The 21,618-nt window shown below is 41.6% G+C and overlaps 2 protein-coding genes and 1 long non-coding RNA gene across 5 annotated transcripts; 2 read left to right on the top strand and 1 right to left on the bottom strand.

Moving 5' to 3' along the window:
• Positions 1-2,829: 2,829 nt before the first annotated feature.
• Positions 2,830-15,759, bottom strand: LOC121467868. The gene is made up of 2 exons (XM_041710481.1): positions 15,726-15,759; positions 2,830-4,039 (listed from the first exon to the last, which is right to left on the bottom strand). Exon 2 carries the CDS (start codon positions 4,027-4,029, stop codon positions 3,109-3,111), a length of 921 nt encoding a protein of 306 aa, XP_041566415.1. The 5' UTR covers positions 4,030-4,039; positions 15,726-15,759; the 3' UTR covers positions 2,830-3,108.
• Positions 13,047-14,810, top strand: LOC108138454. 3 transcript variants are annotated; one of them, XR_001774115.2, is made up of 4 exons: positions 13,048-14,025; positions 14,135-14,331; positions 14,385-14,446; positions 14,512-14,810. It is a non-coding gene; the product is annotated as an uncharacterized LOC108138454 (long non-coding RNA). The 3 variants fall into 3 exon arrangements; XR_005977955.1 differs by lacking the exon at positions 14,385-14,446 and having other exon boundaries at positions 13,047-14,025; XR_001774113.2 differs by having other exon boundaries at positions 13,049-14,025; positions 14,385-14,810.
• A 2,379-nt stretch (positions 15,760-18,138) lies between the features above and the next one.
• LOC108138464 (repressor of RNA polymerase III transcription MAF1 homolog) lies at positions 18,139-21,217 on the top strand. Its single transcript, XM_017260675.2, has 4 exons — positions 18,139-18,852; positions 18,903-19,149; positions 19,757-20,034; positions 20,092-21,217. The coding sequence occupies exons 1-4, from the start codon at positions 18,752-18,754 to the stop codon at positions 20,144-20,146; spliced, it is 681 nt and encodes a 226-aa protein (XP_017116164.1). The 5' UTR covers positions 18,139-18,751; the 3' UTR covers positions 20,147-21,217.
• Positions 21,218-21,618: the final 401 nt, after the last annotated feature.

Here is a 21,618-nt window from a genome sequence, read left to right as displayed (position 1 = left end):
CGCTTTCAAACCTTCAGCAATTTGAGTACGAACGTGGATGCAAGCTCCATACGCTCGCATGGAAGCGTCAGCGAAGCCATGTTTTTGAATCGGGACCTGTGGATCTGTGTTGACGAATCGCGATACCTTAATTTTCGGCAGCTGCAGAAGCGTCGCTTTAAACGTCTCCCACGATGTAAGCAACTGCATCGGTAGCGACTCGTCCCAATCTAATTTTCGAAGCCACAGTTCCTGCAACAACATCTTTGCCTTTGTGACCAAAGGACACAAGAGACCAAGTGGGTCGAAAAGTCGAGCAGTCACCGACAAAATATTTCGCTTTGTCGCGCGAAGATCTAGGAAAGAGTCAACCAACCGAATTTGAAAGTAATCTTTAACCGGTAAGCAAACCACGCCAAGGGTCTTAGTTACGTCTGAGTCTGCCATAAGTGGCATACAGCGCGATCAGATGCGGATAACTCTGGGCAGTTTAAAAAACCACTTGCCAATTCAAAGCCTGCATCTTGCAAGACCTCAACGCATCCGGCGCCAGTCATCAAATCGTCAACATAAAAATCATTCTGAATAACCTTTGCGGCTTTTGGGTGAGTTGATTGCGCCATCTCTCCTAGCCGCATTAAACACCGAATCGCCAAAAAGGGTGCTGGCGAAGTTCCATTTGTAACGGTGTTTAACTTAAAGATTTTTAGGGACTCAGAAGGATCTCGTCTCACCATCACACCATCACTTGGCGATACATCTTTTTGTCGTCAGCCGCATGGGCAAACTTATGCAAACTAAACCGAAGCAGAGTCGAGTACGGCTCCTCTTGGATTGTTGGGCCTACCATCAAGATGTGATACAACGCTACCTGCGTGGAAGTACGGCTCGATGCATCGAAAACTACACTCAACTCAGTTGAAGTACTTTGTGGCCGTAGAACGCTTTGGTGCGGAATGAAATAGTGCAGAGTATTCGGAATTTTGTCATTGGTGGAGGACAAGCCCATTGAAACATATTCCTCTATGAATTCAAGATACATTTTACATTGACTCCAACGCTTCCTCCTGGCAGCTGAGATGTAACATTTTTTCAGCCTTTACATTATTTTCAGAGGCACATCTCCCTGACACTATCCAGCCGAGAACTGTCTTTTGTAGGATGGGGAATTCAGGCCCCTGCTTTATCTGGCCAATAGATAAAAGTTCAAAGAATGTTTCAGCGCCGATAAGCATATCTATTTTTTGGGGCTTGAAGAAGAATGGATCTGCCAACTGAATATTTTCAGGCACCCTCCACCCGCTGGTGTTCACCGCTTGATCCGGATGATAACCAGAAATATTTTTCATAATCCAAAAGTCGGACGACAATTGGCTGTTCCCTACTCGCGACTTCACAATCGTGTGTATTTTTTTTGTGGCTTGGGCATTAGTTCCACCATGCCTCGCAGCTCATGACCACGTCCTCTCTTGTAAGTTTGAGCCTCTTTGCGAGCTCATCGATCACAAAGTTTATTTGTGAGCCAGAGTCGAGCAACGCTCGAGCTAATACAAACTCGCAACTTTTGGTTGGACGCTCACAACCGCAGTTGCAAGAATGACTCGATCCGATGCATTTGCATGCAAAACATGCGTCGTGGATGGAGACTCCTGCGTGAGCGTGGGCTGAGAAGGGGCTGGCAACGCGAGATTTGTGTTTGGGGAACGCTTCCTCCTGGCAGCTGAGATGTGCTCTTTTGGCGAAATCGAATGTTTGCTGAACTGTTAGGCCTGCTGTAGCAAAGTGTGATGTGAGGAATTGCACACTTTACATCTGTTCGATTTGCATTTTTTGACCGTGTCACCCGTTCTTAAGCAGTTAATGCATAAGGGTGCTCTTTTAGCGAAATCGAATCTTTGCTGAACTGTTAGGACTGCCAAGGAAACGCAGTTTCCAATCTGATGTTCAGCTGAGTTGCAATACACGCATTGAACAGGGTCGTTCCTGGCAGCGACAAACGAAAAACTCCTATTTCCATTCTTCTTAGGGTTAGATTGGGTCTGCTGAACAGTTTTGGGCTTGGAAGCCTCTTCTGCTACCATGTGTTGGTATCGCCTGTTGAGGGCCGCCTCACATTCGTTCCAAAGTGGAAGCGAAGTATAATCTAACTGTTCTTCCCATTTTCTTTTAGTTCCTGCAACGACCTTGCTCATTACCAGATGTATTAAAATAGCATTAGTATTGCGTCTATCATCCCCAATAGACAGCAAGGAGTCATACAAGGCTGCGACCGTGTCGATGAGGGTTCTCACGGCTGTAGCTGAAGGCTGCCAAATTTTTTGCAAATTAAAAAGTGTCGATATGTTGTCAAAAAAAAATAAGACAATCATTATAGTACACCCGCTTCAGGCTAGCAAGGGTTTTGGGATAATTTTCCGCAGTGAATTGAAAGGACCTAACTGTTCCTAAAGCGTCTCCAGCTAAACACGAAATTAAATGATTGAATTTTTCAATATCGTGTAAAGTGTCATCTTTGTCAACGAAAGTTTCGAAAAGGCTTATAAAATTGTTAAATTCGGAGTGTTTTCCTTTAAAAGCTGGGAGAGCAACGCTCGGTAGGCGATATTATTTTGTTTGCACTTATATAAAATCGAAATCAGCAATGACTTTGTTATTACGGCCCTCTCTTCTAACTCTTCGCGGTATACATCTTTTGTATCTTTCAGTTATATTTGGTTTTGCAGAAGTAAAGCATTTTCAATGTGCGTATTTAGAATCTCTAATCGACACCCAAGCTCAACCGGATTTACAGATAATTTAGCTTCTTTTAAATGGCGATAAGTTGGGTTAATACTTTTCATGCGGACATGCGTAAATGTGATTTTTATTTCATATAACTTATTTCACTTAACTTGCACAACTTCACTTTGTGGCTTCGAAATTAGAACTCTTTAACTCTACTTAAATCTAATGCTAGGAGAGCGGGGGTGGAGACTGTTAACAGACCGAGAGCGAGATGAGAGTTCATCTGGACATAACTGCTCTCGACTGTTAACGAATAATATTGACAGTGGCCCATCCTTGGCGCGGACATTCTCCCCCCCTTGCGACGACAAACGTAGCAACCAGGTTTTCCACACGTCTGGCGCCTTAAGATTGTCTACATGATCCCGAGACAATCCAGCCGAACACAGTGCTTTGTGCGACAGGCTGTCCCTCATCCAGATTTGGGAACCCGGGTTGGATGACATCACGATAGACGTCAGAGCCCAACACCAGGGATATCGTCGCCGGGCGATGAAACTGTTCATCAGCAAGACGGATATCATTAAACCTAGCGCGAACATCGTCGGTTAGTGCACGGATTGGAGTGCGAATGGAGAAGTTGGGGCTGACCTTGAGCACCACGTCGATTTTGAAGGTGCCTGTTCGTGACCTTATCGTCGCCGAACAGACCGTCTCGTCTCCGACGCTTGTCGTGGGGAGCCGGAACGCCGCAGCGAGCGATCTATCAATGGTGCTCACCGGGGAGCGCGGGTCGATCAGGGCACCCGTCTCGTATTTATTGGTTCCTGTGTCGAGAACCACGATGGCCGTCGGGATGATTTGCACACTCCGATGCTGCAACAGAGACGCCACAGATGGAGCTGCAGTTGGCGCTTCGGCCTGGTCGGAATGCCGGGAACGATTCCGCGAGCTGGGTGTTGGACCCCGAGAGCGTGAGCCGGAAGCTGATGGTCGTGATGCAGTTACCGAAGGTCGCACTGGAGAAATTGACTGGCGTCGCGAAGTGGAAGACTCGCGCATATGGAGCAACGTGTGGTGGTCCTGCCCACATTTTTTGCACCTGTCTCCGCTGCGACATACTTCTTCGGAGTGCTGATGTGCCAGACAATTAGCGCAGTATTTGTTAATGATAACGGCGCGTAGCCGCTTCTCAGTACTGAGCCTCAGAAACCTGTTGCATTTCCGTAGCGGATGGATTCCCCGACAGACTCGGCAGCGGTAGGATCGAGTACCTCGGGAACGTCTGTCGTCCAGAGTTTGGGCGCTGCGAGGTCGTGGAGCCATGGTTTTAATGCTTTAATATAAAAAAAAATAAATGATAGGTACATTTAGTGTCAATCGTGAACGAATTTTGGAGCATGAGGACAGAAGGCACTATTTCGGAAGTACTGAGGCTGCCTTGGCCTCCATAGGAAGAAGTACTAGCTTATGGACGTTTAATAATTCCTCGAGCGGTACGGATTTCTACTACGCGAACTCTACTATCGGCCCCTGGAAAGACAGATACAACTCTGCCGAGCCGCCAGTCGTTTGATGGCATATTGTCTTCTTTGACGACCACCATATCATCGACTTGTATATCTTTGGACGGATTCTGCCACTTATTGCGCTTGTGCAGTTCCTTTAAATATTCCTCTTTCCATCGCGCACTGAACTGCTGATGCAGGGCCTTTAAATGTTGCCAGCGATTTATAATCGCCTTAGCATCGCCCTTAATTTCGGGTTCAGCTGTGGAAAGCAACGGACCCCCAATCAGAAAGTGGCCTGGCGTTAACGCCAACAAATCAGAAGGATTTTCGGACATGGGAGACAGTGGCCTGGAATTAAGGCACGCTTCAACTTTGGCAAGAAGGGTAGAGAGCTCTTCAAACGTATACTTCCGACTTGACGTCGACTTGTAGAAAAGTGTTTTAAAGCTTTTCACTCCAGCCTCCCATAGTCCTCCCATATGTGGAGCTCCTGGTGGAATGAAACGCCACAAAAGTCCCTGATGGCTATAGGCATCAGTCACAGACTCCTTGATCGCTTGCATAAAATCACGCAAAAGTAGAGTCGCTGCCCCCACAAAGGTTTTGCCATTATCCGAATGAACCCGCTGAGGACAACCCCTCCTCGCTACAAATCGGGCAAAGGCTGCGAGGAACTTCTCGGTTGTGAGGTCGGAAGTAGGCTCTAAATGGATCGCCTTTGAGGAGAAGCATACAAACACGCAAACATATCCCTTGGTAATGAGGCATGCTCTGCCTGTATAGTTTTTTATTTCAATGCCAGTATATGTAAAAGGCCTGGAAAAGGAAACTCGATCGGTCGGAAGATCGCCCATTAATTGCGTCTGTAATCTCTTCTTGTAAATAGTACACACCTTACAGGAGTTTAGCACAGCTTTTACCAGATTCTTGAGTTTAGGAATCCAATACTTCGATCGAATGAGGCGTACCACTAGTTGGTTGCCGCCATGCAGGGAAATCTGGTGTGAAAAAAGGACGAGCAGACGAGAAAGCCTACAGTTATATTGCAGTATAATAGGATGGCGCTCGTCACACTGAAGTGCTGTTGAGGCAGTATTGCGACCACATGCTCTTAACAGGCCGTGCTGGTCTAGGAATGGAAACAGGTTGGCTATCGGGCTGGACACTTATCGTTTAGGAATTTAAGCTCTTTGGTATATTCCTCACGTTGAGCATATAGAATAAGGACTCTTTCAGCTTCTCGGACCTCCGCCTTTGTAGGCCGGTCAGCTGGGCCCCTCGGCATCTTGCGGCAGCGTTGAGTGAACCGTAACACGTACGCAAGGACCCGCAGAGCCTTGTCCAACTTGGAGAATCGTTCCAGAAAATCGTCGGATAGGGCCTTTGCGAAGTTGACCTTCACAGCACGCAGCTCTAAGTCTGTAACTGGAGTCGCAAGCCCCTGTGTTGGCCACTGGCCTTTTGGCTTTTGTTACCAGTCCGGTCCTTTCCACCAAAGTTGGCTATGAACCAGATCCCGCAGCGAAACTCCTCGGCTGGCTAGGTCCGCGGAATTGTGCTCAGATCGCACATGCGCCCAATGCTCAGCGCTCGTCACCTGAGTAATCTTGGTCACTCGGTTGGCTACAAACGTGGCCCATTGGCATGCCGGTTTGTTCAACCATGCGAGGACGATGGTGGAATCAGTCCAGCAGAAAGTGTCGGAATTGGAAATTGGCATATTCGGAAGGATAGCTGCGATCATTATTGACAACAACAAGGCCCCACAAAGCTCGAGCCGTGGAAGGGAATCCGTTTTAACAGGTGCGACTCGGGTCTTGGCGGTAAGCAGATGTGTCATAATATTATGTCCTACTTCAACCCGCAAGTATATTGCGGCCCCATAGGCCTTCTGCGACGCATCACAAAACCCATGATGCTCGACCTTCACCTCTGGCTGGAACCCAACCCACCTAGGAATACGGATTTGCTTGAGCTCGGAATAGCTGCGCAAAAACTCTTGCCATCTTTGATTAATTTCTGTGGGGATATTTTCATCCCAGCCCAACTGTTGCAACCAAATTTCTTGCATAAAGATTTTTGAGCGGACAATAAACGGGGACAGCCATCCCGCGGGGTCAAAAAGTTTCGCGATCTGGGAAAGAACCTCTCTCTTCGTATACGTACATTCAATCGAAACTAGCGGTGGAACAAAATAGAACTCGTCCGAGGTCGCATTCCACCGAACCCCAAGTGTTTTGGTAGTGCTTTCGAAATTGAGATCGCGAAAGTCATCGTGGAGTAGGTGCTCATTAGGGATATCTTCGAGTATGGTATTCTGATTCGCTGTCCACTTTCTCAACGGGAAGGTTAAAAGCGTGGCAAAGCTCGCTGATAGCAAGTCGAGCCTCTTGTATGCAATTGGCCCCTGCCAGAACATCGTCTACGTACATAAAATGCCGAATAAAATTGGTTGCTTAAGGAAACTCCGTTTCTACGTCGTCTGCCAATTGTTGGAGTACGCGAAGTGCCAGAAACGGTGCACAGTTGACACCAAAGGTGACGGTTTTTAGTTCGAAATCGCTTACTTCTCCTTCTTTGTTTCGGGATAAAATTCTTTGGAACGGCGTGTGCTTGGGATCGACCCAGATTTGACGGTACATTTTTGTAATGTCTGCAATAAACACATACTGGAAATAACGCCACTTCAAGATCTGAATGGTTAAATCAGATAATAGTTTGGAGTATCGTAAGACGGGGGAACTTCTCTCATGTGACCCAGATCCAAATACTCTTGAATGACTGAGTCATATTGCTCTTTTAGTGGAAAGTCTCTTTTTAAACGGTTTTCGTTCCTAAGACGCTGAGCTAGGGCAATGGATCGCGAGTGCCCCAATTTGGATCCGAAATTTTCGGGTTCGCGAAACGGTAACGTTACCACGTATTTCCCGCTTGCGTCTCTAGTGGTGGTTTGGAGAAAATTGCTCTCGCAATAGGAATCGGATTCCTTTACCCTCTTTGTTGGTATATTCTCCACCTCCCAAAACTTAGTGAGAAGTTTTTCTAAGACCCTGTCACTTGTTTCGGTTATCTGGGTCGTGAAAGCTGCTACCCGCTTTTGGACTGATGTATTGGACACTGGGCCGGTAAACACCCAGTCTCCTGTCCTAGCAGAGAGCCGCAAATGTTGGTGCGCGTGCCGCTCAGCAACACGGACGGTAAAATGTCGGCTCCGATCAGAACATCTATCTGGGAACTCTCTTAAAATGTTGGATCTGCCAGGGGGATGGCCGGTAAATCAACCAGCGCATCTCGTGCATCTCGAAGTGCTTCCCAAGCTGAATCGAAACCCTCATTTGTAAGAGGGGATTTGGATACGATTGCCTTAGCCTCGCCGCTAGTTTTAGCGTTGAGATGGAAAAGTTTTTCGACCGCTGTCAACCTAGGATTGTTAACATAAACTGCGGTAAAAAGATCCCTAAGTGTTGGCCATTTCAAATAGTCTCCTTCGAAAACCTCAGTGTCGCATGGCGGTAGTCGGCAACCGGACGAAAACGGAATGGGCAGGGTGTTGGAATTGGCGTTGGCCGTTTGAGTTTTCACTCGCTCAATTTGTTCACTGAGTTTCGCGGTACAGGATTCGTAAACTTCATAGCAATGCTCATATTTGGCTTGCAGAAGTTCTAACATTGCATGCGCCTCCCCGCCCCCCGCAAGAATTGCGTCTGAACATACTTCGTACTCGTTCTCTACCCTGTCCCATAATCCCTTGATTTGATCACGTCGAACTTGTCACGTGTGGACCGAAGGATCTGAAACCCCTGAAACGTTTATTCTGGCTTCAAATGTGCTCAGACGGTCGGAGATCGAAATAAATTTGTCTAAAACTGCGTCGCGTTGGGCCATCTTTACGCTGGATCGCATGACTTTTATTTGTGGAACTACAGGAGCGTTTAAGGAGCTGTCGCTTATTGCGTTGGAAATCAACGCTTTGGGTTCTTGTTTACCCTGAGACACACGAGGGGACGCTGATCGTGGTCGCTCTAAGCTTACCCGCGGGGTTGTCTTCAAATTTTTCTTATCCCCTATGGGCATGCTAGAATAAGGATCAGGAAATTGCCCCTATTCGCAGTAAAAAAGAATCATTTTATATTAAAATCAATGGACTCGTATTGATCTTGATGCCAAAATTATTTTAATATGAATTGGTTTAATAAGCAGTAAATAAAAACCTGGTATTTATGGAATGGAATGAATGGCAATTTTTTGGAACAAAGCATATGGGAAATATATCAAAAATATAAATTGTATATATCCAGAATAGTCACGCTGCTATGGGATTTGCCAATGACTACTTGGTAACTCGATAGGGAAAAATTAATAAACAATGTTAGTTGGAACACAACAAAACTATTTTTAAGGTGTATTATTTATATATGTATAATATCGTATTTATTGTTTAATTATGCTTTGTTTGCCCTCAGGTTACTTGAGTTGTTTATTATTGCTTGAGTTATTTATTATTATTTTTTTGTATGGAATGGCGCACTGATGTTTATAAATAATAATCAATAATATTAATATATGCCAATATATGGCGTTTTATATGTGACGGAATGAATGGAATGGACAATAAACTTGTTGAATATGTCCACTGTCCCTAGTGGAATTGGTTGATCAAGCTTTGACGGAATGAATGGAATGTAACAATAAACCTTTTGAATATTTCCACTGTCCCAAGTGGATTTGGTCGCTCAGTCTTTGGATATATATGTATAAATGTATAAGGAAATAGCTTTACAAAAAAACGCAGCTGGAGCTGGAGAATTTCGTTATTAAATTTATTTGCTGCTCCGTCGTGTCGTGCGTAGCCCTCTTGATATGTCTGGTTATTTCTCACATACACTTGTTTAATGTTGTTTATGTAAACAAATACTTGACAAAGATAAAAATTAATTTAGAAATATGTGTGATCACTTTGCGTTTATTTGTTAACACACATAAACTGGGATGGCTGGGATGTTTGCTGGAAATGTTTGTTGGAAATGTTTGTTGGTTGTGGACTGTATTGTATTTTATTTTCGTATATGTATATGTTTCACGAATATGCAAATGTGGATATGTATAATTATTATTTTAAATTATGTACGTATGTGAATAATTTTCTGGAATTTACGTAGCAAATATGTTTCTGGAATGTACGTATGTGAATATATTTTGGAATGTACGTATGTGAATATGTACATAAAAAATGGAAATGGAAGAAAAAAAGAAGCCGTGGAGTCGCAAAATGGCGATCGGTTGGAAATAGTAAAAATCGTACTTATCTTTTTATTCTTGAAATTGAAGAAAATCAACCGGTGCCGCTGGAAATCGCAGATCGATCCGGCTCGAAGGACCAAAAAATGAAAAGCTGGGGGGGTTGGCGGATTTCTGCCCTTGGAGGATGCTGGTGGAAATGGCGACTCGCTGGGTTCTTTTTTCGTAAATGTGATTTTTATTTCATATAACTTATTTCACTTAACTTGCATAACTTCACTTTGTGGCTTCGAAATTAGAACTCTTTAACTCTACTTAAATCTAATGCTAGGAGAGCGGGGGTGGAGACTGTTAACAGACCGAGAGCGAGATGAGAGTTCATCTGGACATAACTGCTCTCGACTGTTAACGAATAATATTGACAGTGGCCCCTCCTTGGCGCGGACAATTTGTATTTATTTTGTTGGTTCGAAGAGATGTTAAATATTTATTTCTATTAAATTATTTATTTGTTAAATAATCTAATACAAAAACAACGAGTGATATACCGTTCGCACACAGTATAGGGGATCTAAGTGCCGAGAGAAGTAAAGCGAAAAATATCTAAATAGGGTTTTTATATTTTTTTTATATAAACCCTGCTATCGCTCAAGTTCAAGCGTACCAAAAAAAACGAAAAAACGTTTAAGCAGACCGAAAATTGCACTGCTGCAGCGATCGTGAACGAAAACGACCAAAGATAACTCGAAATAGCGACAGCGGTGTCGGTGTGCGTGTGTATGTGTACGCGGCTAGCGACTCTAGGCAAATGCTAACGGATAATGATACACTGACCGATAACCAAGGGCAGCGAAAATATAAGCCTGATGCCGAAAGGCGCGGAAAAATTATGAAAAGCCCGGGAAAATTGGAAACGCGCAGGAAAATGTTTATACAAACTGCGGCGAATGTTTTTGCCGCTAATTTGGAGATTTAGTTCGCTCTAATTGGGTCGACGACGAGTAGTTTATTTGCTTGTTTATGGGCCAAAGCGATTCAGAATTTTGGTTGTTAGTACATGCAAATTTTTATTTCTTGGTTAGAATGCTCACTCACTCACCGATTTTTACACGAATGATAAAACGCCACAGATTAACTTTCAACTTTTAGCACTCTATACCTGGTTGGCCGACTCGGTAATTGCAACTTCCTTTTTTACATTCGTTCACAAATTAAGTTGCAGCGGCGGAAGAAACGTCTTGGGCAACAACCAAGGAACGACCCAAAATTTCCAGCGACTAAATTTATTTCTGAATTTAATTTTTTGGCCGAACCGACACGAATAAATTGGTTTTGTGTGTTTGTAATTGTTATAGTTTTTCACCGAAAACAAATTAAAACAACTCGCGAACTCTACTGCGTTCACTTCGGGGTCACCATGAAAAATTTAATACTATTTTGTATTAAGAAACGCGAAACTTGTGACTGCAGTAGGTTCGAGATAATTTAATTTGCGATAATTTGTGTTCGATTGATCACTAAATTTAATATTTCAATAATTTCTCTTAGAACCTAACTTATGCTAAGGTGGCGAGAGACGGGGCGAATTCGCAGGAGCGAACGGACGAAAGCTTTATTGGCTCCCGCTCTCGCCCTACAACAAGTGACTTCAAGTACAAGCGCCAAGTGCGTAAGCAAGAAGGTGAAAAGCTTGTGGAGGAACAGATATTTTAAAGGAGGATATCTTGCGAGCGTATATAAATTTAAATTGTTCAACTATAATGTTTGGAGATGGGTATTTTTTTGAATAAACTCCATAACATCATCAAATGTGGTTTCGGGGATAAATCGAGAAACAATTAATTGTTTCATATAGGGAACAACAGAAAGTTTCTTTTTACCACCACCAACACTTTGAACATTTTTACTCCGACTTTGTGATGCAGGGAGTACTTCAGAGCACGCAGTACCATTACGAACAGCTGGCTGTAAAGCTTTTGATCCACCGGGCTGCTCTACAACTTTTCCAGTGCTCTAGAAGTTGATGAACTAAGTGCCGGTAAAGACTCATCACAGGTATATAAAATAGGAATTGGGGTATATTCCTTTTGTGAAACTGAATTTAAGGAAGCACCCGTTTCCATTGTCTCAGTTTTTTACGCTTAGGACTCACTTAGCTGTTTTTTACTACTAAATTGTTCACTTACCGCGTCGACGGTTTCAGTGAGTTGTTTTAATACTCCAAAAAGATTCTTAAAACCGTCACAAGTCTGCCTCATAAAGCCACACATCTCAAGTTCCAGTTCGCTGCAGGGTTCAATGTAATTTCTAATTCTGCAAACACATCCTGCACATTTTGCTTGCATGATTGTATCGCAGAGCCAGCAGAAAATAAAGATGACATTGGGATCAAATGCAAACACAAAAACACAAAAATAAAAGTAACGCGTGTAAAAACCAAAGCGGGAAAAGTGAAAGAAAAATATTCTATCGCCTGGGCGTGGCTTGTGAAACACTAACAACTTTGTACGTACACAGTTAGATAGGACGCAAGAAGTAGAGCGGGAGGTAGAGAATAAAATGTTACAGGGAGTTACTCATGCAATGTTACAAAAACAAACACTAAGAACATTGACAAAGCATCCACAAGAGAATGAGTTACAATAACAATGCACAGGGATTAGACAATTTAAAATTACATAAAATAGTGAGTAAAGATTTATAAGAAAAGCCTAGTTCCAAACACACACAATGCAGTTAAGCTTAACTTGCTAAACAGAAAAACACCAGTACTTTCAGAAATTAATCAAAACTTGACAAAACCACAGAGCACAAAATAACACAACCGATCACAAGCGATGTGAAATCGAATGTTTATTAAGTATAATTAAATTCTTATTACTTAGAAGTCATTTTAGCACTGATTACGCCAATCTGCCCAATTCCGAAGCCAGCATGCCTCAGCAGTTCCGTCGTATGGAATTTAACTTTTTTGGCAGTTCGCGATATTATTTATTACGTAATGCTGCAGATCGGTGTCCTGTGTTCCTTTTTGCTCTTGTTGCAGTCCCTGGCGCAAATGGGCAAGCGGAGTCCTAGGCAACCCTTCCGATATGCGCGGCAAGCCAGCCTCGGTAGCGCCCTCCACATCCGTGGACCACATCTTTTCGTCGTCCTCGCCTGGAAAACCCTTCGACCGAAGCTGGTGATCATGCTTGCTGCCTTGTCGCTTTGACATCCTGAATTTTGGTTATCCCTAACACAACTTCTGAAACCCCGAATTCAATGTGCCAACCAAAAAACCAAATTATGTATAAATAAATAAATTATGCTGAATGCTAGTAAATAATAATAAATAATAAATAAATACCACTAAATGATATGCACCTAAATAATACGAATACTTATATTACCAGGCCAATAAATAATAATAATAAATAAATAGAAACAATAAACAATGAATAAATAAAAAAAAATATATTAACGACCAAGAAATACCTAAGGCTAAGCAAATTCACACCACTAATTAGCTCCTATCAAAAACAAATCCCTCAAGACTACATTTCTATCTCTATTTTTTTTTTCAGCCTCAATAAGAGGAGATGGAGCCGATCACCAGCCGGTAGACTCCGCGCCAGTCGTCTTGCGTCTACAATTTCGTCCGAATTCTCACTAAACAAGCCGCTCGTCAACTGGACTAACTTTCAGCTGTACTGAAAGTCGCCAGTTAAGGACTTCGGCTGTTTGCAGGATCGCATAGGATTTCCTTTTGGACTTTGCATTTTCCATTCAAGTCGCGGTGGCCGAGCAGCGCGTAACGACGTCACGGGTCACGATCACACATTTAAGTTTTAAGCCGATATGATATGAAAACGCAAATTCCAAGAAAACCCAAGGATCTGCACAAAACAAACAACTACACTGTAACCCCAAAACAAGTCATTCATTAAAATTACGTTAACAAAAAAAATATGTCCCTAATACCTATATCACAGTTTTATCACAGTTTTTGGTTTAACCTTTCGTGCTTATTGCACGGACGACCTGGGATGCGAATCCTTCGATTTCTTTCGAAGAGGATGTCACCGCCAAATCACAGCTAAACCCTGTGAACTGTGCCTCGGGAGCAATTATCCTACTTCTAGTGGACACGCCTCCCTTTCTCCCTCCAAAATTTAAATCTTCTCCACCAGTCCGCATCCACGGTGCAATTGCATGTGGGTCATGCAAGCCACCGTTCGTGGGCTGGCTGGAGATATGAATATGCGAGACGCCGTCGTCTCGGCTATCACATATTTTACACAGGGCGGAGTACCCCCTATGCCCTGCAGTCCGAACAATCGATTCCGACTCATCGGACGTCTCACGTCACTAACCGACGATTTACCATCTCTACCACAAATCAAAACAAACAAAGTTATATTTACATCAAAAAACTAAGACAATTGGAAGAAATTGGTGGCTTCGATGTCCTTGCCACTACGCACCCACCCAACCTTGGGTGCCCCAAAAAGGATGTAGGAGGCACGCCCCATCTCCGTATGACCGGAGTATATTCCTGGCGGATTAGGATCGGCTCATCTCCCCGGCCAAGGTAACTTACACAAACATCTCAGCAGCTTGTTCACATTTAATTTTGGGAAAGACTAACAATAAAATACATTCATTATTGATTCCTACTAATAATCTACTCTTTTCGTTAGAAACACTTAAGGCCGATCTCAGACCGTCGCCCAGATGAGAAGCGGTCAAAGCGGCAACAACCGAAGGGAAATTTTTAGACGCTTAATGTTACAAGTGTCAGGCAAAATCGCCGCACGGCACTAAATTGGAGGCGTTTGCCAACCGGGTCGCCTAATCCTGAGGAGCTCCAAAGGAAAAGAAGGGACGTGCTGAGAAGGTAAGTACGCTAAATAAATCCCACAAGTCATTAAATTTCGCGACCCAATTTAGACGTAGTTGGACGCGCGGCTAGGGTTCGGAATTAAGCCTCTAATTTCAGATTAGATTTCACAGTGAGTACTTGACAATCTTGACTGTATGATATCACAAAATAATAACTAAAACTTATTTATTGCAGAGTTCAACTTCGGATGTGGTTGAAACTGCAGCCAGAATAGAAAAATCGCTAGCGGCGAAAACCAGCGCGGGCCCGCACGGAGCCTATTGGTCCGGAATATAGCGCAGCGTCTGCGTAAGAGGGGCCGGAGGCAGTACGTCGGTGGACTGGGAGATGACCACGTGGTCAGCGCGGGCATTCGTTCCCGGAACGGACTCACCGAGGGAATCTCCGTATGTGGCCGTCTCGGAAGCAGTTGCTGGAGCTGCTGACGCTGGAGGCTGCTGCTGCTGATGCTGCTGCGGCTGATGCTGCTGCGGCTGCTGCGGCTGAAGCTGCTGATCGCTGCTGCTGCCGTGGCTAATGCTGCTGCGGAAGCTGATCGCTGTTGCTGCTGCCACCAATGCTGCTGCTGCGGTTAATGCTGCTGCGGTGATGCTGCGGTGATGCTGCTGCGGCTAATGCTGCTGCGGCTGATGCCACTAATCGCTGCCGCTGTTGGAGCCGATCGCTGCTGCTGGTGGACGACGACCAGGTTAGGTTCGCCTGGTGAGTGTTCACCTTTTCCAAATCTTTTAAATTTCCGGGGCCCTTTAGATAGGGTCCCCGGCGGCTTCAATATTAAATAAAAAAACACTGTAATTTACAAGTTCCGGAGTAATAAATAACCACTCACTTTGAGTTATCCAAACAGTAATTACGAATTTAAAATCTCAGGCTTTTTCCCGACCGTTCTCTTACTACTTCTTGCAGCAACTAAAGCAAAACCCTGACCTACACCAAAGTCGCTCGCCATTTTCCCTCCCGCTCTCTCAAGACGGGTTAGCGAACGTATTCAAGGCTATTGAACTGGCTATTGAAACTGGGTTATTACGAGCGAACCGGACTAAATTTAAATAGCTAGATACTCTCCCGCTATCAATAGTCGGTGGCACCACCGAATCTTATCGATAGCGGGACCTGCTGACATATCGGTTCGTTTTAGTATTTTCCAGACGGCTTCAACTGAAAATGCAACAAGTTTCGGGTCGGAAACGTGACTTCTGAGAGGAACTCACTGAGATGGGCTGGAATTACGCAAACCGCGCCGGGCTCAGTGATAACGACCAGTTCTGGGTGCTTATTTCGTAAACCACACCGGGCGCCGGTGATCCTCACCAGGTCGTACAGCCGACATAAAATCGTACTCTTACGGATCCATCACCACTACCAAGACTATCTACCAGAACACTTACCCGGATATTCCTCCTTGGTGATGTTTTCTCGAAGCTCGTCGGAAGGCAAGTGACGGTCTGGGGCTGTGTCTCCGGTTATATAGGCGCCGGTAAGTGTGACCAGATCGGGCAATGACGATAATCCCGCTTTGGGTAATTGGGTTATTGGGCGATGAATAGCGGCGATCGATAACTCCGTCGAATAAGTGCGACCGGGTGTTTTTGGCTTTAAGCGCGCGTTTTTAATAATTATTCAAAATAAAAGACCAGTATTTGGAACTTTCTTATGTTTAATTTTAATGAAAATCTTTGGGTGGCTTTGTTTCCCGTTCCTCATCCCAATTCTCCTCGGAGTCCTCTGAGAGGTCTTCTGAGCCAACTCCCAGGTCTCTGTAGAGGTCCAAAAAGCACCTCGGTTTCACCCATGCCGTTTGCGGCCGCTGGTTGTCTACCAGTTGGTGACGTTTAGTTCCGATTGTTGTTCTTTGTCGGGGGATCTTGATCGGTAGTAGTCAGTAAAAGCCTTAATTCATGCTAATGGGCACTTGGAGAGGACCAAGATATACCTATAACAATCAAATTATCACTGTCAGAAAGTAGAGATTCAACAGATTTAACAGTCAAATGATGTCAGATCTAGGGAGGGATATAAGAACAGGTTACAAAAATAAATAAGTCATGTAAAGAAAATTTAACACTAACAAGTGCTATTTTATTGGGGTAAACAGGCTAAATTGTCTACGATGTTAGACTGGACTTAATAGCAATAAGCACACCACTTCCTCAAGAGAAGCGCGATCGGTTCTATAAGTGTTATAGTTGTTTGAAATCTCCGGTTTCAGACAAGTTTCTGTTCATTAAAGGCAGAGGAGTCAGCGTACATTCTAGGTAACTTCATATTAAGTCCCTTTACATTTTGATATGATAGAAATACACAAGCGTTCAGTTCTTTGGAACAGACTCTTAAATCGGAGACTAATTATTATTTATTTATCTGTAAGGAACAAATTCTTTTATTAATAGTTCATCATCAAGCCATAAACTTGTATTATTTACAACTTTAAAAGATAAAATATAAAAGAGGATATCTTGCGAGCGTATAAAAATTTGAATTTTTCAACTGTAATGTTTGGAGATGGGTACTTTCATATCATCATCAGATGTGGTTTCTAGGGTAAACCGAGAAACAAATAACTGTTTCCTATGGGTAACAACGGAAATTTTTTTTCTCACCACCAACACCTTGAACACTTTGAACATTTTTCCTCCGACTTTCTGATGAAGGGAGTACTCCAGAGCACTCAGTACCATTGAGAACAGTTGACTGTAACACTTTTGATCCACCGGGCTGCTCCACAACTTCTCCAGTGACAGGGGCTGATAAGCAAGATTCCGCTAAAGACCTATGTATTATAAATATTTCAAATTGCAATTGAGGCAGTTTCCTTTTCTGAAATTGAATTTAAAGCAGCACCCGATTCTATTGTCTCAGTTGTTTACGCTTAGGACTCAGTTAGCTGTTTTTTATTACTAAATTGTTCACTTACCGCGTCGAAGCCTTCAGTGAGTTGTTTTAATACTCCAAAAAGATTCTTAAAACCGTCAAAAGTCTGCCTCACAAAGCCATCTCAATTTCTAATTCTGCAAACGAATCCTGCACATTTTGCTTACATGATTGTATCGCAGAGCCCGCAGAAAATAAATATGACACTAGGATCAAATGAAAAAACAAACTGATTAACACAAAAATATAAGAAACGCGTGTAAATGTAAAAGCGGGAGAACGCGAGAGAAAAAATTTGCATAGAATGAGCTTGGCTTGTGAAACACTAATTACTACATATGTATGTACGAACACAGTTAGACAAGGCGCAAAAGTAGAGCGGGAGGAAGAGGGATTAAAATGTTACAGAAATTTAATCGTGCAATGTTACAAAAACAAAACAGACAATGTACAATAAATTTATTAAAACTCTAATAGTGAGCACAGATTCAAAAGAAAAGCCTAGTTAAGCTCAGCTATGTAAAAAGTAATACACCAATACTTTCAGAAGTTATCAAAAATTTGACATAATCACAGAGCACAAGAAAAGCACAACCGATCATAAGCGACGCTAAATTAATAAGAATAATTAAGTTGTTGGTAATTATAACTCGCCATCATTCAACTCCGCTGAATAAAACCGCAGAATTCTCTTCCTTTTTTATGTGCCATAGCCGTTCAGATCAGCTGTAATTGAATAGTGGATGTGCTCTGTGGGAATCGGAGTTTTACATGGACAAAAATGTTTGTTTCCCACGGATGGGCTGTGTGGGAAGAGAGTATACGAATCGATTTTGTTTCCAGCTCCAGTTGTGCCCTTCTGTGTGGGAATGTGGTATTATTTCTATGTGTGTATATCGCGTTTCATTCCACAAGTTCCAATCATTCATTAACCATTTTAATTACGATCGCTTCCTAACAAAAGAACGAGAAAATGTGAAAAATTTTATTCGTTTGTAATTAAAAAGAAGAGTTTGATGTCCATGCACATACTCTCTGCCAAATAGCCAAGTATCATTTAATAGACCGGGCCCCGTTAAATAAATTGTTTATCAAAAGCCCTTATAAAAGGAGTACATTGTGTTCGCATTCACACAAGCATACACGCCTCTGGTTATTTGTTTGATAGCAACACAAAAAAAGTTTCTAGAAAAAGTTTGAAATCCAAACAGCTTTTATTAAAGTTTGTGGAAAATAAACAAAATCTTGAAGAATATACAGTTTTAAAACCTTAAATCCATTAATTTTGTACATTCAATTAAAGAACATACAATATTTAATTGCAAACACTGGAACCATGCAGAGACTAGCTGAACCACATCAAATGTTTGCCTATATGATTGAATTGTACCTAATTAAAACAAGGACTATTAAAGTGTAACACTACTTAACAAGACATATTTAGTCACCTTAAAAATTAATTCGTTAAAAAAATTTAAAAATTGCTGCAACGCTGTCGTTGAAGCTGAGAACATACGTGTTAATAAAACTTATTTAACATATAATGAAGTTACTAGAGAGTTCACGTTTCGAGGCAATCAACAACGCACTTTCTATACAAACAAGTGGTATCACAATCTTCGGTCGTATAGAAAGTTACTCATGGTAAGTTCCTTAAAACACATAAAACATTTTTAAATTTGTATTTATTTCAGCAAAATGGTTGCAGCCGAGAAAGTGTTGTATAAACGATTTACAGTAGACACTCATGGGCATGACCTTCAGGCGCTATCACCCCCCCAAACTTTGACTGACTTTTCGCCCAACTTTCGCCGGCACAACAGTCAATCTGGAGATGAAGGAATAACTCTTTGCGACACTATCTCCAGAAAAACATTGTTTTACCTAATTGCTACTTTAAACGCGTCGTTTGAGCCTGACTACGATTTTTCCGACGCTAAGGTAATTATTGCTTTTTATACCCTTGCAGAGCGTATTTTAGTCAAAAATTTGCAACGCAGTGAAGTAGGCACTTTCGATCCTGTAAAGTATATATAATCTTGATCAGCATCACTAGGAAAGTCGATCGAGCCATGTCCGTCTGTCTGCCAATCTGTCAGTTTTTACGCAACCTAGTCTTTAAGTTTTAAAGCTATCTTCATAAAATTCACAAAAGTTGTCATTTTATTTAACGAGTCACAAGTCGGATCGCAGGACTCTATTTAAACTTCAAATCGGGAAAACAGTAGAAAACAATTATAACTTCGCTGTGCTATAATTTGTTTATATATTAAATATATTTAATTTCTATATATACTTCAAAATATAGTAACGGTTTATTAATTTACAATTATATTCAATTAAAATAGGACAACGATAGCGGCCAATGGAACAATCGAATTATGCAACGAAAAATTATAATAGCCTTACTGTATTTTAATCAAATCAAAGTCAAAATAGTAGTTATAAAAAACATTTATTTTTTTATAAAACTGCAAGGGTACATAAACTTCGGCTGGCCGTAGTTTGCTTTTTTTCTTCTTGCTGTTAATTCAATAATTTTTTAAAGTCCCATGAATTTAGCAAAGAGCCTTCATTACAATGGGTTATGAATTCAATCCATTCAAATCTCTCCGCATTAGCGGGAGATCAATACCAAGTTATACGTCAACCTTTATGGTCTGCCGTTGATGACGAAGTGAACTTATCAGAATGTGACATATACAGTTATAATCCAGATCTGAGTTGCGACCCTTTTGGAGAACCAGGTTGTTTGTGGTCGTTTAATTATTTCTTTTACAACAAAAAACTAAAACGAATTGTGTTCTTTACCAGTCGTGCAGTGAAGTATGTAACATTTCCTATCGGTTTTATAAACTGTTATGAATTACTATTATGTTTCAGTTCTCTTTATGCTGGTGAAACCTCAGACTTTTCGATGGAAGAGGATGTGTATTGACGTTGGCTACATACAATCTGTATTTTTTTCCTGCAAATCCGGATGCAAAACTGGTTAGAGATTCCAGTATGTGGTTCAACTGTAGCCGACTCTTACCGTATCTTTCTTATGTGTAGTTTCTTAACGCTTATCTGGCTAACGTTCATAAATATTATTTAAATTTGTTTAGCGAAGTCTACTTTATAAGATCAGTAAAATGTTTAAAATAAGAAAAATTTATATGAGAGCAATATTGTAGTATCTTGGGTACTCCCTGAATGACTGCATTGCTGAAATTCGGTCAGCTGGTCGTCAACTGTTTCATACGAATTCAACTGGCTAATATTTCAGCTGTTCAGCAACCCAGAAGTTGCTAAAATTTTTGTTAAATAGCTGAAAAGCCAAGGTAGTCCCCCTTTTCTACTGAAATTGAGAAGGTCCCAACATGAAAGTAACCACCCAATATAAGGAAAGAAGAAAGTTTATAGAGTCCATTGCTTTTTAAGGGGGTCTTCTACTTTCGAGGCAAGAATTTGAGTTGTTATTTAGGGAATTAATTTTGCTACTGCATAGAATCTTTCAGAACCTTGGAATCTATTTTTCATAATACATGTAAAAACTGCAGTGGTCCCGCTTAAGCGGAACGACAAGGCACAAGGCAAATTAAAAAAAAAAATTTTTTTTAGTAATAAGCTAAAGTTATGCAACAATAAGGAAAACAATTCAACTTAAAACGTAATTTTTTGACCTATTAGGCGCTATAAAAATGTAGCAAAAAAAAATTAAAAAATCGTACTCGGCAAAACATAGCGGACAAAATCCTTTTTGCAGCGTATTCCCAGAATCATACAGATTAGAACAAAGAAAAAAATAGATTTTTTGAAACCTCGAAAGTAGAAGACCCCCATAATGAATCCGAAAGATAGTCTCTTTGCTGTTCCTAGGCATTATCCTCCAATTGAAGCAAATGCTAAATAAAAGTAAATGTGAGGCAATTGACAAACCAATTGCTGACAATTTCCAGCAATTCAGAGATTCAGTCGTTTAAGGAATACCCAAATTGCATAAAACAATAAAATTATCATTAGGTTATTTACACGACTTATAAATTAATTCAGGATTTTGCAACGCAGTGAAGGGGATATTTCCGACCAACAATCAAAAAAATAAAAAAAAAATGAGAAAAAATTTTAAACTTCGATGTTTTTAAAATTTTTTAAGATTTCTTGAGATATAAGAATGGTTTAATATTTCAGAATTAGGGTTTTTAATTTATTTTTGTTTTTGTTTTGTGTAACAGATCAAGCCTTTAAATTATGACACCGGTCACTTTGGGTACCAAACGTTTTACATTAATCGTTTTGTCTTACATACACTAGAAAACAATGTTAATGCAAACAGTCAAAAAAAAAATATTGAAAAAAAGTACACAAATTATGGATTTAAAATGAAAGTTACAGATAAATTTAAAATGTGCCTCGGATATATGTTTA

Source organism: Drosophila elegans, unplaced genomic scaffold (assembly GCF_018152505.1).
Source record: "Drosophila elegans isolate 14027-0461.03 unplaced genomic scaffold, ASM1815250v1 contig_1, whole genome shotgun sequence".
NCBI lineage: Eukaryota > Metazoa > Arthropoda > Insecta > Diptera > Drosophilidae > Drosophila > Drosophila elegans.
Note: the sequence above shows the minus strand (reverse complement) of the source record. Positions and strands in the feature narration are given on the sequence as shown.

Excerpts from the sequence above, each read along its gene's own strand:
- LOC121467868 (XM_041710481.1), bottom strand. The coding sequence starts at position 4,029 with ATGGCTCCACGACCTCGCAGCGCCCAAACTCTGGACGACAGACGTTCC.
- LOC108138464 (XM_017260675.2), top strand. The coding sequence starts at position 18,752 with ATGAAGTTACTAGAGAGTTCACGTTTCGAGGCAATCAACAACGCACTT. Across the intron at positions 18,853-18,902 it reads CGTATAGAAAGTTACTCATG|CAAAATGGTTGCAGCCGAGA; the intron begins GTAAGTTCCTTA and ends TATTTATTTCAG. Across the intron at positions 19,150-19,756 it reads ACGATTTTTCCGACGCTAAG|TCCCATGAATTTAGCAAAGA; the intron begins GTAATTATTGCT and ends AATTTTTTAAAG.